This window comes from Schistocerca piceifrons, chromosome X (assembly GCF_021461385.2).
Source record: "Schistocerca piceifrons isolate TAMUIC-IGC-003096 chromosome X, iqSchPice1.1, whole genome shotgun sequence".
NCBI classification, from domain to species: domain Eukaryota; kingdom Metazoa; phylum Arthropoda; class Insecta; order Orthoptera; family Acrididae; genus Schistocerca; species Schistocerca piceifrons.
The window spans coordinates 825,455,491-825,472,589 of record NC_060149.1 but is presented as its reverse complement, the minus strand read 5'-3'; the positions used below and the strand labels follow the sequence as shown (position 1 = coordinate 825,472,589).

Below are 17,099 nucleotides of genomic sequence, written 5' to 3'. Positions count from 1 at the left end.
AAACATAATTACAGTCATCCATGGTGTGCCCATGGTGGAATTTACCTCAGTTTACAGCTTATGACGTATTGTTGAAAATGGAACATAACTCACTTAAGAATTTATAGGCATGGATTTAATGTGTGATGTAACTGTATGTAGTGCCCAGAAAGTGGAACTAATATACAGAGAAATATTTTCCTTTGCCAAAGGAAATTTATCACTGTGAATGCAAATTTACTAATAACTTGGTTGTTAAATCCACAGGCAGCTGGCCAGTGTTCTTGCCAAAGATTTGTTCACACAGTTAATTTGAGGAAATTGTATAACGTAAGAATAAGTTAATCAAGAAGCATCTATTAACTTGCTTGTGTATTTCGTACTCTAAAGCATGCACCGTGGAGAATACTAATGGAGAGCAGGAATTAAATTCCTATCAAAATCATGATGTGCAAGTGATGAAATCAATTTTGAACCCAGAGGTTAGTCCTGTCCATGGATTATCATGCAATACATGCATTGAGAACACTGGTCATCAATTTAAATATTTGCTATAAGGTTTAACCCCTTTGTGCTAATTAAAAAAAAAAAAAAAAAAAAAAAAAAAAAAAAAACCCCTAGCTGTTCATGTCAGGTCAGTGGTCTCTTACATCAAAATATTCAGTATAGGACTAACTACTACACCATGTGATCAAAAATATCCAGATGCCCCCAAAAACAAACGTTTTTCATATTAGGTGCATTGTGCTGGCACCTACTGCCAGGTACTCCATATCAGCAACCTCAGCATTCATTAGACATCGTGAGAGAGCAGAATGGGGCACCCCGCAGAACTCATGGACTTCGAACGAGGTCAGGTGATTGGGTGTCACTTATGTCATATGCCTGTACACGAGATTTCCACATTCCCAAACATCCATATGTCCTCTGTTACCAATGCGATAGTGATGTGGAAATGTGAAGGGACATGAACAGCACAAAAGTGTACAGGCTGACCTCCTCCGTTGACTGACAGAGACCGCCGACAGTTGAAGAGGGTCGTAATGTGTAATAGGCAGACATCTATCCAGACCACCACACAGGAATTCCAAACTGCATCAGGATTCACTGCAAGTACTATGACAGTTAGGAGGGATGTGAGAAAACTTGGATTTCATGGTCAAGCAGGTGGGCAAACACCGTACTGAATTCCAGCATTACTGATGGAGGGCACCACGAACTTGTAAGTCATTTTCAGCCAGGTGTCTGGATACTTTTGATCACATACTGTATTTGTGTAATTTTGACCCTAATGATTTGGGACCCACTATATACTTTAAGAAAATGCATCTAATACTCATCACATTTCTTAGTATTTCATTCAGATTATGTTTCTGGTCATCAGAAGAAGTGACCTGTTACTCTTAATAGTGCCAATGTGTTGTTGGACCTTCCATTGTCCCAAATATTTCAAAAGAAACATTATTTGGAGTTTTAGCCCAGTAGTAAATCTATTTTTCTTTTTTTCAGGTTTTCAAAATGAAGTTAAATGCCTAAACTACCCTTCAGAAATGAATATATCCACTGATTTAAAAAGAGGAGTTGGTGATGGAGGCTACTGTGATACAGATTTAAGAAATTCTTCAGGTATATAATGTGCATTAGTTTGTCATTGATAGCTTGTCAGATTTTTATTTCGGATCATTTCTTTTCAGCTTAACTGATGGCCTATCTCTGAAATAAATTTGTCATGTGACAGAATTAGCTTTACCTTGTGAGATGATTTAGACCAAATTAATGGCGATTGAATGCCACTAGTTTAATTTCTTGTGTGCCTCTCAGCTGTGGACACTTCTGGGTACGACACAGGAAGTAACATCAGAATGGTCCTTCATGACTTTCCCAGAAGTCAACATCGCCCGATGGCCTGTATATTCCTCCAGGGTGATCTGCTCCTGTATCATATTGGACTTTGCAAAAAGCAGATTGAGATAAATGCATTTAACAAGTCAGTAAATGAGTTCCTTCCTTACTGAAATAATACTCAGTTTCTGAGGGCTGGCACATTTACTGCCAAAAACAGCATACCTAGAGGGTGCCATGAGGAGGACATTCCTGGATGGAATCAAGAGATAACCAGTTGGTTCATAAATTCATGTAACTTGGAGATCAAGAAACAGCTATGAATTTGATGAATTCCTTGAATGAATGAAGGAGAGAAATATGGCGCAAAGAAATCAGGATTCTTGACTTTGGACACTTGTTCAGAAGCTGGGACACAAAGATGCCAACAGTGTCCTGCAACACATTTGCCAGTCACTTTGAGAGAGAATCCAAGTCAGAAAGGGAGCAAACATAGACCCAGACCACTGCCTGACTAGAATAAAACTATGTTTAAAACGTCAGAGGTTTACAACAAAGAAAACACAAATCCCCAAATTTGATACCAGCAGGCTTCAACCGTCTATCGTGGAAGACATAGAAAAAAAGCACTCAAACAATTGGCAACAACATAAAAAGAAAATTGATCGAAACAGCACAAACGCTAATTCCTCTGCAGAAAAGGAAAAAGTGCCCTTGGTGGAATAAGGAATGTGAATATGCAATTCAGTCTTGATGGGATGCATAAAACAACTGGAAGAGCGATAAGACAGAAGACAACTACAAGGAATTCCTGACAATGGAGAGAGAGAGAGAGAGAGAGAGAGAGAGAGAGAGAGAGAGAGAGAGAGAGAGAGAGAGAGAGAAAAGAGAGAGAGAGAGAGCTAATTCAATCAGAAAGCCCAAAAGGATGTCTGGAAAGGGTCAACTGCTCAAAATCGAGAAAGACTTTGAAAGAAAGAACCTAAGAACACTAATCTAATTCCTTTATCACCACATGAAAAAGAAATAGCCACACAGATCAAAAGACTAAAAACAATTAAGCGTTGGGGGAAGATGGAATCGTAGCAGAAATCCTCAAGTCAGCAGGCTCGGACACCATAAAAGAAATCACCAAAATACAAGACATTTGGACAACAAAACAAATTCCTGGAGAAAAATACAACACACGTAAATAATTGGAGGGGAATCTCATTAATATCATTTGCATACAAAATTATATCTCTGTGTCTTCTCAGTAGAGCACAGAAACAATTTGTACCAAACACTGGAGAATACCAGACCATTTGTGTCCAGAGCGAATCTTGACCCTAAAGCTAATCTTTAGAAATCAGAGAATTTGTACCAAAAATTTAGTCTGCACATTTTGTGGTTTAAAAAAAAGTCTATGACTCAGGTGAGCATGAATCAGTCTGCTAAATATTGAAAAAGCAAAGTCTAGAGGTACAAATACTTGGAATCATAAAATGGACGTTGACAGTTACAAACTCCAAGGTTAAATTTATTGAAGAACTCTCAGTTCCTTTTGAAAACATAATGGAGGTAAGACAAGGAGATGAGCTGTTCTGTTACATTTCAACTGTGTGCTTGAGAAAATGATACACAGGAATAGCACTAACAGAAATCAATCCTCGAAATTGAAAAGCCAACCACTTCAGGCAGTTGCAAGTTATCTATAGATTACCTAGCATTTGCAGAGAATTTAGCAATATAAATTCACGACATTTCATCAGCCCAAAATCAAATTGAACTCAGGAGAGAAACTGCAGAAAAAGTTGATCTCCAGGTATAATTTGAAAATACAGAGTTCATGACCTGCAACATAGAAGCACCAAAATTCGTGGAGATGAAATATGGCAAAATTAAATGAGTTCCACAATTTAATTATATCAGTGAAAACATTCAGGAAAATGGAATCAAAACAAAAGCAAATGAAATTAGATGCCAAGTGATGGAAACTGGATGCTGGCTGACACAGAATAACTGCAATATAAAATTCTTTCCAAGCATATTGAATGAAGACATTACAATACAGTAATCAAATGAGAATGCCTTTGTTGATGAGGAACACTTATTATGGGACAGGAAAATAGACAATGAAAACATTGAGAAAAAGGAATGCAAAACCCTAAGAAAAATTATAGGCCCAAAATGGGTAGATGAATAATATCACCTCGGAATCAATCAGGAATCAAACGACACGCAAATATCCATAGTGGCATTAGAAAGTACAGGGTAAGATTCTATGGACACATTAAAAGAATGAATGAAGACAGGCTTACAAAACAAATATTCAATTTTTTAACCAAAGGAGCAATCCAAAATGATGCAATGAAATGGGTTGACAAGTTTGAAACTGATTTGAAATTGGCAAGAATTGCTTCAGATGATGTCCAAATTCATGAAATCTTCAGATCCAAAATTCACAAGTGACATATTGACCAGAAGGAAGAACCAAATAAGAAGATTGGAACAACATTGTCTGAAGAGAAAAAGGAATCCAACAGGAAGAGAATGAAAGAAATATGGGCACAAAGGAAGGCAAATGACCACCTTTAAGTACTTTGGATAGTCCTAATAGGCTTTTGACAGTAATAATAATAATAACAAATTATATTTGCTAAGTTTTGTCATGTCACAAATCACTTATGTAATGAATCTTTTCATAATGATATTATCCCAATCAGTCTAAAATACGCTATTGTCAAACCACATCACAAACAATTAGATAAAATAATGGTAAAGAATTACTGATGCACCTCATTATTGCTAGCATTTTCAAAGGCTTTTGAGATCATGTACAGTAGAATGTAAAAATAGTTCAAATAGAATGTAAAAATAGTTTTAAAAAATCCTCAGTAACAAACAGTTTGGATTTAAAAAATGACTGTCAACAGAACAGGTTATATTTATCTTAATAGATGATATACTAGTAATAATAAATAAGAGATTATGACAGGAGGAATGTCTTGTGGCTTACATAAGGCTGTTGATGTTGTGAGTTGTGACATCCTCATGCTAAACCTAAACTATTGCAAAATAGAAGACAAGCTGATTCATGGTTTTTACCCCTTCCATATAATAGAAAGCGTTTTGTGTCAGTTCCCTGTTGATCACATAGCAATAGGCACCGGGAAATAGACGCAATGAAACCAAATGTATCATGTTTCCTTTCTTGTTCTGATATACATAAAAGATCTTCCATATCATAAGATGTAAATTTTGTCCCTTTTGCTGGTGATACAAGGGAGGATTAAAAAATATTACCAGTTTTGTTACTGAATGGCATCCATGGAAATATAAGGAGATAAATGGATTATCACTAACTTTTGACATAAGTCAGTACATACAAATTAAGATTAAAGATAGTTTACATTCATTATCAGTAAACTCACATACTGGAATTTATAAAACACCTTAGTTCAGCTGTGTTTTCAGCTCACATTATTACTGTTGCAGGTGATTTAAGAATGAATAAATTAGTTTACTTTGCATATGCGTTTACTAAGCTCTCCCCCTCTTTTTTTTTTTTTTAAAGGGAAGGTTATGTGCAGTAGCAGTGTGTTATAAAAGCATACTGCAGAGATCTCTTCAAAACATATTTGGTATATTGACACATATTCATTAATGTCATAGTTGTTAGAAGTATTTATATATCCCAAAAAAGGGGCAAAACATAGTGCTGGGACCTAAAACAACCTGACCAAGAACTTCAAGGATTTAACACCAACACAGAAAGAAGTAAGCCACATGCATGTACATGTATTCACAACCTGTTAGAACAAATTACCTGAAAATGCCTACACAGTGCCAGTAAATAAATTTAAAACTAGTCTTTCCAGGTGCATCAAAAGTAAAGTAATTTACTCTGCTCAAGAGTTCCTTGAGTATGCGACAAATGACCCAGTTTCCTTGTGAGAATGAACTATAAATTAACTACAAACTATACATATGCCACACTGTGCAAATATGTTATTACTGTTTCATGTACTTATTGTTAATTATCTGTTTGATTACTTATTTGTCATTCACTGAACTATGGAGTTCATTTATCTTGTAATTGATCTATTAGGAAACTTCTTGTTGTTATCGACATTTGCACAAATATGTATTGTATCCATCTTGGATTATTATATTGTCACGCAGAAGAAGGTGTAAGTAGATGAATGATAAACACTAACTTCACTTAATGCTGGTTTATTCAGCACTTCAACATACAAGAGCATGGAGTGAACTGCCTCTGGCCAGAACATATACAGTATATATACAGCTACAGAACATTCCTGTACAATGCTTCTTGAAATTTGTGGATAATTCTAGAATGTACTCGAACGAATATAGAAATTAAACCTGTACAGTCCAGGTGAGTTTTGAACTCACGACCCTCCATGTCACAGCTTAGTATCATACCCACTACACCATGGTGCTACTCAGCTTCTTCTGTGACATTGCTCCCCCCTTAAGCGAACAGCGTCTCAGTGTTACATCCTCCTAGTCCGGGAACGAGTCATCGGTCCTGCATACTCTGACTCCCGATGACTGATACTCGCCCTGGCGGTGATCTTCTTAGAACTTCTCTTGTCACTACACTCATTGTCACCTTTCTGCTTGTTGCCGGTCGCTGGAGCTTTGACTTTACCCTGGGTTGCAGGATCCATATAGGGCTTCATTCAAAGGACGTGGACCATATCTCTGATCATTCGTCGTCATGTGTCGGGGTCGAAATCTTCAACTTCATAAGTAACATCAGACAACTGTCTTGCAACCTTATAAGGTCCAAAGTAGCGCCTGAGGAGCTTCTCAGAGAGACCACCCTTCTGAACAGGAGTGAAGATCCAGACGAGGTCACCAGGCTGGTAAACATCAGGGTGGTGGCTTGCGTCATACCTTCACCGATCATTTTCTTGAGCCTGCAGCTTGCGGAGTCGAGCTAACTGTTGAGCTTCCTCAGCTTTGGTTAACACCTGGCCAATGGAGTCGTCATCCACGTCATCAGGATGTAACGGAAACAGAGTGTCCATCATCGTAGTCGCTTCATGCCCATGCACCAGGAAAAATGGTGTAAATCCTGTGGTATTATGTTTGGCGGTGTTGTAGGCAAACGTCATGAAAGGTAGCACCTCATCCCAGTTGCTCTGCTCAACATTGACAAGCATTGATAGCATGTCGACCAAGGTCTTATTAAGGTGTTCAGTAAGCCCGTTAGTTTGCGGATGGTTGGCAGTCATCATGTGATGACTAATGTTGCACCGATAGTTTATCCCTGTCACACGATTTGATTGAGAAACTTTCCCTTGATTCGTAATTAATGACCTTGGTGCACCGTGTTGTAATACAATGTCTTCTACAATGAATTTGGCTACCTCGAATGCTTTGGCTGTTTTCATGGCTTTTGCAATGGCATAGCGTGTCAGATAATCAGTGTAAACAATAATCCATCTATTGCCACTAGCAGATGTTGGAAATCGTCTGACAAGGTCAATCCCAACATGCTGGAAAGGCGTTTCGGCTGGTGGAATTGGTATGAGTCGGCAAGGTGGTTTCTGAGGAACTGTCTTTCTCCTGTGGCACTCTCGACTGTGCGACACATAGTGACAGACACTCCTGAATAAACCTTGCCAGAAAAATCTCTTGTGGATTCTATTGTATGTCTTAATAAATCCTAAATGTCCGGCCTCATGTGTGTCATGGAATTTCTGTAGAACATCTAAGCGCATGTGTTTAGGAATCACTGGTAGCCACCTCTGTCCAAACGGATCAAAGTTTGTCTTGCAAAGCAATCCATTAACTACCTTAAATTATCCTTTCACATCCTCTGACCGATTTAAGGCAAGCATAATTTGAGATATCTTGGCATCCTCCTTCTGCTCAGCAGAGAGATCTTGGCGTGCAGGGGGACAGTCACTATCTTCAGCCAAGTCTTGATGGTCTTGCACAGGGTTTCTTGAGAGACAGTCGGCATCTTGGTGTTTTCTTCCACTTTTGTACACTATGGCAATGTCATACGCTTGAAGACGTAGTGCCCACCTGGCGAGTTGTCCTGTTGGATCCTTAAGACCTGTCAACCAAAAAAAGTGAATGATGGTCTGTAACAACTTTGAAAGAGATACTGTCCAAAGAGATACTGTTGAAATTTGCACATGGCCCAGATCACAGCAAGACATTCTATTTCTGTAGTTGAGTAGTTTCTCTCGGCTTTTGTAAGTGTCCTAGAAGCATAGGCTATAACCTTCTCTTTTCCATCCAAAATTTGCACCAGAACAGCACCCATCCCATACCCACTGGCATCTGTGTGTAGTTCTGTAGGTGCTCTCTCATCATACAGACCAGATACAGGGTCAGCCATCAGAGCTTTTTGCAGCACATCGAAAGAATCTTGTTGAGTACCACCCCAGATAAATTTAGCATCGGCTGTTAACAACTCTTGGAGTGACCTGGCTTTGATACAAAAGTCTTTGATAAAACAATGGTAATAGGAACACGATCTCTAATACTTTTAGGAATAGGAAATTCCATAATAGCTCTCACCTTTTCTGGTTCTGGCCGCACCCCTTCGTTTGACACAAGGTGTCCAAGTATTTTGATTTCTTTTGCTCCAAAGACACACTTTCTTGGATTAAGTTTGTCTGGCTTGTTTGAGACACTTATGAATGGCTCTCAGTCTTTTTATGTGTTCATCAAATGTTTCTGAGAACACTATAATGTTATCTAAATAACAAAGACACATCGTCTACTTCAGGTGCCTTAGAAGATTATCCATCATGTGTTCAAAAGTTGCTGGTGCATTACACAAACCAGACGGCATTACCTTAAACTCATACAGGCCCTCGGGGGTGATCAATGCAGTTTTCTTCCAATCATCCTCATCTACTTCGATTTGCCAGTATCCCGAGTACATGTCCATGGTTGAGAAAAACTTAGCCCCCTTCAGACAATATAGTGTATCGTCAATTCGTGGAAGAGGGTGAACATCCTTTTTAGTTATCTTATTAAGCTTCCTGTAATCAACTCACAAGTGCCAGCTGCCATCCTTCTTCCTGACAAGAACCACTGGTGATGACCATGGGCTCAGCGAAGGCTGAATGATGTCATTCTTCGTCATTTTCTCTACCTCGTCCTGAATTATTCGATGTTCTGTTGCCGACACATGGTATGCTCTCTGGCTTATTGGTTGATGGTTTCCAGTGCTAATCTGGTGCTTCACCATTGATTTGTCTAATTTGCTCTTCACCTGTGGATTGAAGCATTCATAAAACTCTTGAAGAATGGCAAGTAGCTTCTTCTATTGTTCCTTAGTGAGATCTGGTGATAGTTGAGCTAGATCTTGTCTAGTAGTGGTAGCGCTAATTCCGCCCACATACTCAGCAAGGGAGGTTTCTATGATGCTCAGCTGTTCAGCAATTAACGGCTCAGTGTTTGCTACACACGTGGATCTTGGAAGTATCTGCGGTTTTCGGGGACAGTTAACTATCTACAGCTCACCAACTAAACGGGTCTACAGAGGCTGGGATGACCAAGTTATTCTCCAGTGGTATGCTCTCTTATATTCCACTATAAGATCCACAGGTTGATGCAAGGCATGACACATGGCAGTTACGTTTCTAGTGCTGACTGCAGGAATGATCACTTTATTCAGCACACACAGTCTCCACACACTCAGATGCGTATCTTTCTGTCCACAATATCTCATCTCGTCTAGCATAATCTTCGAGTAACCACAATCTATAATTGCCTGAGAAGCTTTCAAAAAGTCCCATCTGAGAATGAGGTCATGACTACACTCTTGTAAGATAATGAATTCTAAGGGCTTTGTATGGCCACTTACACGCGCACAAATGTAGGTTTTACATATTTCCCATTAGCCATCTTCAGCAGAGGTGTTTTGCTGTCGACGAATACGGTTTTCTGCAACTGGTGATGGTACTTCTCCGAAATGAGTGAATATGATGCTCCAGAGTCCACAAGAGCTTGGGCTGGTCAGCCATCCATGAGGATATCAATGTAATTTCCTATCATTGTTGTAGTGATCAACGGCGGAGGATTTTTATCTTCAGCGGCGTCATCTCCAAGGGAGGTTGCACCCTTTAGTTCTCCAGGATGCGGCGACTAGGTGATCGGCTTGAGCTTCTAAACGGCAATGGAGACCTTGATTGGCGTGTTGGGGAGCGTCCTTTCCAGCAGCTAGCTTGCGGCAATGGTGACCTGTGCTGTCCTGCACCCACATCTTCCTGTTCATCTTCATCGTCCCGGAGTTGGTGTCGGCTAAGATCAGTCTGCTGTCTCCTGGCATGGGCGTTGTCAAATATCCACCACCTTTCTCGACAATAGTGCACCACATGTCCCAGTCATCCGCAGTGGAAACATACTGGTTGGTTATCCTGGGTCCTCCAGGTGTCAGTCTTCCTTGGTGCCCAAACAGGTTCCTCATGTGGCATTGTAGGAACGTAACTTCGCCTGGGTCTTGACTTTTTTACCGTGTTAAAGGAAAATGAAGGACAAGAGATTGGGTTCAATGTCTGTTCCATTTCCTCCCTTATGACCTCTTGAAGTGTCTCGGTTTTTAGCTCACCGTGCAATCCAAGTGCCTTCTGAACTTCCTCTCTCACTATCTGATGAAGAACACTTGTGAAATCGGTTTCTTCCTCCATCACAGACATTGATACGACGTTCGGAAGCCAGTCAAACGTCTTGTGTGTAATTCTTTTTTGACGCATTGTCTCGATATACTGGCACCAATTTATGAAGTTGTCTGCTGTCGAAACCTGCTTCAGGAGTAGGGCTTGATACATGTCCTCAGCAACATCCTTTGTGAGATGAGCCACCTTATCTTCCTCCTTCATTCTAGGATCCACTATTTTACACGTCTCCAAGACGTCTTGAATGTAGGATGCTGTCGTTTCTCCTGGACGCTGTGCCCTCCATTTTAATTTATATTCAGCCTTGCACTTGGGTTGTGCGTCGCCGAAATACTTGCACAGTTCCATATCAAATACTTCCCATCTTGTGAACTTCTCCTTGTTGTTCTCATACCATTGCTTGGCAGTGCCCTTCAAGTAGAAAAATACGTTAGCCAAACACATGGTGTCATCTCATTTGTTAAATTTGGCTATAAACTCATATACCTCCAGCCACTTGTTTGGATCTTAGCCATCGTCACTGGAGAACCCGGAAGGATGTCTCGTGTGGTGGCACACAGTTGCTGTCGTCGTAACGTCCTCTTCTTCATCTTCTTTCTTCTTTTTCTTCTTCTTCTTCTTCTTCTTCTTCTTCTTCTTCTGTCTCCGATAGATTGCGATCTGTTGAATATGGCTCGAACTCAGGTTTCTCGCCACGTAAACTGCGGCTCTGTCGTGGCCTGATAGGAGCCACTGTGTCATCGATAATGTGTGGTACTCAGCTTCTTTTGTGACAATATGGTAGTTAATAACATTTGTCATGTTGAAGTTTATATTATTATTATTGTTGTTATTGTTATGTTAACACTGACGACATCAATTGCATGTAAATATGCTTAACGGTGGAATAAAACATTTGTATTTGTATTAAATGTCTTGTGGGTAATTTAGTGGCATTTAAGACTGAATTAAAGAATTTCTGTGGGGCAACTCCTACTACTTCATTAAAGAGAATCTTCACAGAAACTCTAAAAATTAATTTCTTAGTTTATAATGTAATACAAGCACTGTGTTCCTGTAATTATTCATAAAGTTAGGTCATTTCATTGTGTTACACTTAAATAAAATATACATTCTTGACTTTTTTGTATGTGCTGGAGACTCCTGTCTGTGGCATCTATGTAATAAGATTCATGTAATGTATGTCTGTAGATAACCACACCTGAAACTGCAGATGACACATGCAAGATATTAAACACGTTATGAAAATAACAGGGAAATTTGTGAATACATTTGGTCATTGGAACTGAGGAAAAGACTTTTGCATTGAAGTAAACTTCGTTGAAAGTCTGATATTTAAGTATTTGGGGTTTGTATTTAATAAACAGCTAGGTCCTGATAAAGCTACTGATCACTGAACAAATCTGGGATGATTTCAGTGCAGTTGTTAGATTCTGGTTCAGTGTATCATTCATAACATTATAAAAAGTGTATGTGATGTTCAGTTATGGAGACAGTTCTTTTGTGTATACTCTGTGTGTGTGTGTGTGTGTGTGTGTGTGTGTGTGTGTGTGTGTGTAGGGAGGGATGAAAGAAAGAGAAACAATATATTGTTAACTTTAGTCATGGTCACAGTGAGAAAGAAAAGCTGCACAGCATAATAATGAGAAAATGTCACCAGATAGCTGTGTATGAAATATGAAGTAAACAGCTCACTTGATGTAGGTATCTCAGACAACAGTGCTGACTAGGAGATCAGGCAGGAAAAGAGAGAAGCCCTGTTAGACACTACAAAAAGAAACACACTAATGGTGACAGATAAAGGCTTCACTTACACAGGCTGTTAAAGGAGGGATATGATGCTGAGAAAACTGCAGGCCAAAACTAAAGAGTGACATCTAACTTCTTCCTGTACAGCCTTTTTTATTATAATGGATAGTTGTTCAATGTCTGTCTTGACTTTCAGGTTACATGTCAGATGGGGAAATGATGAGGTCAGGAGCAGTGTCATGCCACATCCCTGATGTTTGTGATGGTTATATGTCAGAAGGTGGTGCATCCTTATACATCCGCAGACAACAAATTTATCAGCAGAGCAAGTAAGTAAAAAAAAAAACACACAAACTTTCATGAGCATGAGAGTACCTCATATTGTGAAGTTATTTCTGTTTTAACCTAAAACTTTTGGAACTGCATATTGATTTGATATGAATTAAATAATTTTTTGTTCAGAATGTTGAACACGGGTGGGGGTGAGCCAGTAGGAGCATTTGCCGTGAGTGAAAACTCATTTATTTTATGAATATGAGAAAGGGCCTGTAACCACAGGACTTGGTTTTTAATAATCTAAGAAACGTGGAAAATTATCACCAAAAGACCTGAAAATATCGAAAAAATAATGTAAAAATGATATAAAACATACACTGATGAATCAGAACTTCATGACCACCTGCTTAATAGCTTGTTTGTCCGTCTTTGGAACAAAATACATCACTGATTCTGCTTATCAGGGATCTGACAGTTTGTTGGTCACATTTATAGAAGTATGTGCCACTAGATGTTTGCACACTGGTCATGCAATTTGCATAAGTAATGGGCTGCTGATTGTGTACATGGTGATCGTGCCCTATAGTGACCCAGATGGGTTCCATAGTATTTATATCAGGTGAATTTGGTTCCCAAGACATCAATGTGGGTTCATTATAATGCTCCTCAAACCACTGTAGCATGGTTCTGGCTCCAAGACATGGGCAGTTATACTGCTGAGAGAAGAGATCGCAATCAGGGAAGACATCACGCATGAAGGGATGCAGGTGGTTCGTAGATGTCACCATGTCTTCAATTACTACCACAGGTCCCATACAAGCGCAGTGGAATATCTTCCATAACATAATACTGCTTCCACCAGCCTGCATCCGTGGAATGCTGCACGTTTCAATCTGCCATTCACTTCAATTACGCCGTCTGTGGAGACGACCGTCGACCTAGTGTAGCAAAAATGTGATTCACCCGAAGAGCTGACACATTTGCATTGATCAACGGTCTAATCCTGATGGTCCCATGCCCACTGCAATCTTAATTGACAATGTTGTTAGATCAACATGTGAACACATAGGAGTTGTCTGCTGTGGAATTCCATGTTCAACAATGTACGATGAACAGTGTGCTCCGAAACAATTATGCGTGCACCAGCATTGTGCCCTTTCACCAGAGATGCCACAGATCACCATCTATCCTATTTTACAGAACACACAAACCTCCAAACCCCACATTCTATGAAGAGCCGTGGACGTCCAACCATTTAGTGCATAGTGGTAGTTTCACTGTCCTCCTACCTCTTTCCATAGATGCTCACAACAATAGGACGTGAACATTCAACCACGTTTTCTGGATACTCGTTCAGAGGCTCTGTGCAATAATTATCTGGCCTTTGTCAAAGTTGCTTAACTCGGTGGATTTCCCCATTTGTAGCCCGTATCTTCACTAGGGTGATCCCTCGACCGTGTCTGCTCTGCTTACATACTTTTGTCACTGCATCACGTGCCCACAGTGCCACCAGGTGGCATCCAAAATCATGATGGGCAGTGGTCATAATGTTCTGGCATATCAGATGAGATATAAAATGAACTATAGTAGAGAAAAAGTTGTGGGAAGATGGAACTGAAGTTATGAAAAGGATAATTAATTTAAAATCTATATATGTTTGTCATTAAGAAATCTCATTCTTTGAAGATGAATGAAAATTGTTGTATAACTGTGTTAGAGCTATTGGAGTGTTTGAACGGAGAGGTTGTGTAAAGTGAGGGAATGTCTGTGGAAGGAAAACACATGCTTGTAGTTACAAAATCTGTCAATATTTGCTGAAGCAGAGTATAATTTGAGCCACACAGTCCTGAAGATAGCAAGGGCCGATCAGTGTGAGAACTATCACACTGTCAGCTTAACAGCTCATGCATCCCAGCTGCTGATAAGGATAATATACACAAGACTGGAAAAGAACTGGAGGATCTGTCAGATGATGATCATTTTGACTTTAGAAAAGGTAAAGGCACCAGAGAAGCAGTTTGTGACATTGCGTTCTGAAGAAAAGTCAAGACACACTCATACGATTTGTCTGCCTAGAAAAACTGTGTGGTGTCACCGCCAGACACCACTTTTGCTAGTTGGTAGCGTTTAAATCGTCCGCGGTCCGTTAGTATACGTCGGACCCGCGTGTCGCCACTATCAGTGATTGCCGCCACACGGCAGGTCTAGAGAGACTTCCTAGCACTCGCCCCAGTTGTACAACCGACTTTGCTAGCAATGGTTCACTGACAAAATACGCTCTCATTTGCCGAGACGATAGTTTAGTATAGCCTTCAGCTACGTCATTTGCTACGACCTAGCGAGGCGCCATTACCAGTTACTATTGATACTGAATCATGTACCGTCAAGAGCGACGTTCACCATTAATGGATTAAAGTTAAGTATTCCACCAGCTACGTCCGTTTTTTTCTAAATTCTAATTTCCTTGTCCTGTTCCAGACCTCATGCCAGCCTGCGTGAGCTAAAACGCGTGCCTTTTGGCTTCCTCTAGTAACACGGTGTTGGCTCTCCTGCCAACCACAACAAACTGTTTGACAGTGTAAAATGGGGCAAGATGTTCAAGATTTTGAGAAAACTAGGTGTAAGTGGTGCCAGTTGAATCTGTCAGTAGATTGGGTTTCACTAGGCATGGCCTGCACCTCAATAGGTAAGGGAAGTGGAGGTTGGCAAAGCTTGCAGGTGACATTGTAGTGGGATCACTCGTCGAAAAATTCCTGTATTAGTTGGTGTTAGAGCAGCACCTGTAATAACTTTAAGTTGAACAAATACATTTCAAGGAAGACGCAATACGTGAAAGTCACAGATCAAGCAAACAGAGTAAGACGTGTGTACACTTTAACAGTCAAATCATAACTGAGTCCAAGTCTAGCGGCCGCTGGCTGGCTGGCCACTTAGGTGGCACTGCTGCTGCATGGCTGACAGACAGCGCCGCATGTAGAGGATGCGCGGAACTGTGTGGCGGCACTTTAAAAGATTAGTGAGTCACAACACTTTTCCCCCCTTTGAATTTTTTGCACAGGTCTTGATGGAGGTGGCTTGTAGATTGCTAACGTCCTTAGGTGTTGTTTGACTGGCCGTAAAGTCTCGAGGAGGAGGCTTCCCGTATGGACGGAAGTGTCCTCGATGATAACGGATCGAGATGACAGGAGATATGGGGGTCAAATCTGCTGGTGCCCCGTGCACCAATCTACCCGTTGCGGCAAGTCTGGTTGTTATAACAGGAGACATGGGAGATGTGTCCGCATCCGTAGGAGAAGGAGGCGAGTAGAGTTGCTCCGACATATGATGGTCATCTGGTTCCTGCATGGGCACATCTCCCGGTGGCGTCAGTTCTTGTGCTGGCACCAATATGATGGTGAGAGGACTGCGTTGTGAGTAATGAGAGATTCCAGTATCCCGAGCGTCAGGTAGAGCCGAAGGCGGTGTAGCGACATCCGGAACAGGCGTTGCCGGCACAGGAGGCCGAAGCTGGTCCGAATGACGCACTGCAACATCTGTGTCTGTCTGGATTTCATACAGGTGTCGGCCACGGTGTCGTAAGCTGCGGCCAGGACTCCATTTTGGCTGCCTGCCATATCCTCGTACTCATACAAGGTCGTCGGCGGTGAACCGGCCAAGCGAAGGCACCTGCGGCCTTGAGGTGAAAGGCCGCAGAAGATGAAGTAGCGTGCGGGGCTGTCGGCTATGTAAGAGCTCAGCCGGGCTGTGGTCACCCATGGGGGTGAAACAGTTAGAAGCAAGAAATTGGAGAAGCGCACCATCAGCAGAGGAAGTCAGAAGTTTCCTCATCTGAGCCTTAAATGTGTGGACCAGTCGTTCAGCCTCACCGTTTGACTGTGGATGGAACGGAGGGGCCGTGACATGCATGACGCCGTGGCGGGCACAAAAATCTGCAAAATCGGAAGAGGTAAATTGCGGACCATTATCAGTAACAAGAGTAGAGGGAAGGCCTTCCAAAGAGAAAATGCGAGCTAGAGCATTGGTGGTTGCCGTGGTGGTAGGTGACGTGCAACGGACAATGAAAGGAAAGTTAGAGTAAGCGTCAATAATGAGAAGCCAATAAGTACCTAAAAAAGGTCCCGCAAAGTCAGCATGAATACTCTCCCAGGGCTTCTCAGGCGAAGGCCACGGTGACAAAGATGACTTTGGGGCAGCGGCCTGTGACACACAAGGGCCACAGGCAGCGACCATGTGTGCGATTTCAGAGTCGATGCCAGGCCAGTACACATGACAGCGCGCCAGAGATTTTGTGTGAGAGACACCCCGGTGCCCTTGGTGAAGGAGGCGCAAGACCGAAGCATGCAAAGATGCAGGTACCACAAAACTCGACGAAGCATTTTCGGTGGAAAGGAGGATAACACCATCCCTATCCGTGAGATGGTAACGCAAAGCGTAGTAGTTGCGCAATGAATCGGAAGTCTTAGCGGACGGTCGATCTGGCCAACCCTTCCGAATACAGCGTAAAACCCGGGAGAGGGTAGGGTCAGAACCCGTAGCAGCCGCCAGCCTGTCCCTGGTGATGGGGAACCCCTCCACAACCTGCTGCTCAGCAACATCCAG

The 17,099-nt window shown here is 41.4% G+C and overlaps 1 protein-coding gene across 3 annotated transcripts in view; it reads left to right on the top strand.

The window, feature by feature from the left end:
- Positions 1 to 17,099, top strand: part of LOC124721352 (protein sickie) — a 242,547-nt gene that overhangs the window by 13,663 nt on the left and 211,785 nt on the right. For all 3 annotated transcript variants that reach the window (XM_047246278.1, XM_047246277.1, XM_047246276.1), the window contains 2 exons: positions 1,489 to 1,605; positions 12,421 to 12,553. In XM_047246278.1, coding sequence (XP_047102234.1) covers positions 1,489 to 1,605; positions 12,421 to 12,553 — 250 coding nt within the window. The remainder of the gene's footprint in view (positions 1 to 1,488; positions 1,606 to 12,420; positions 12,554 to 17,099) is intronic.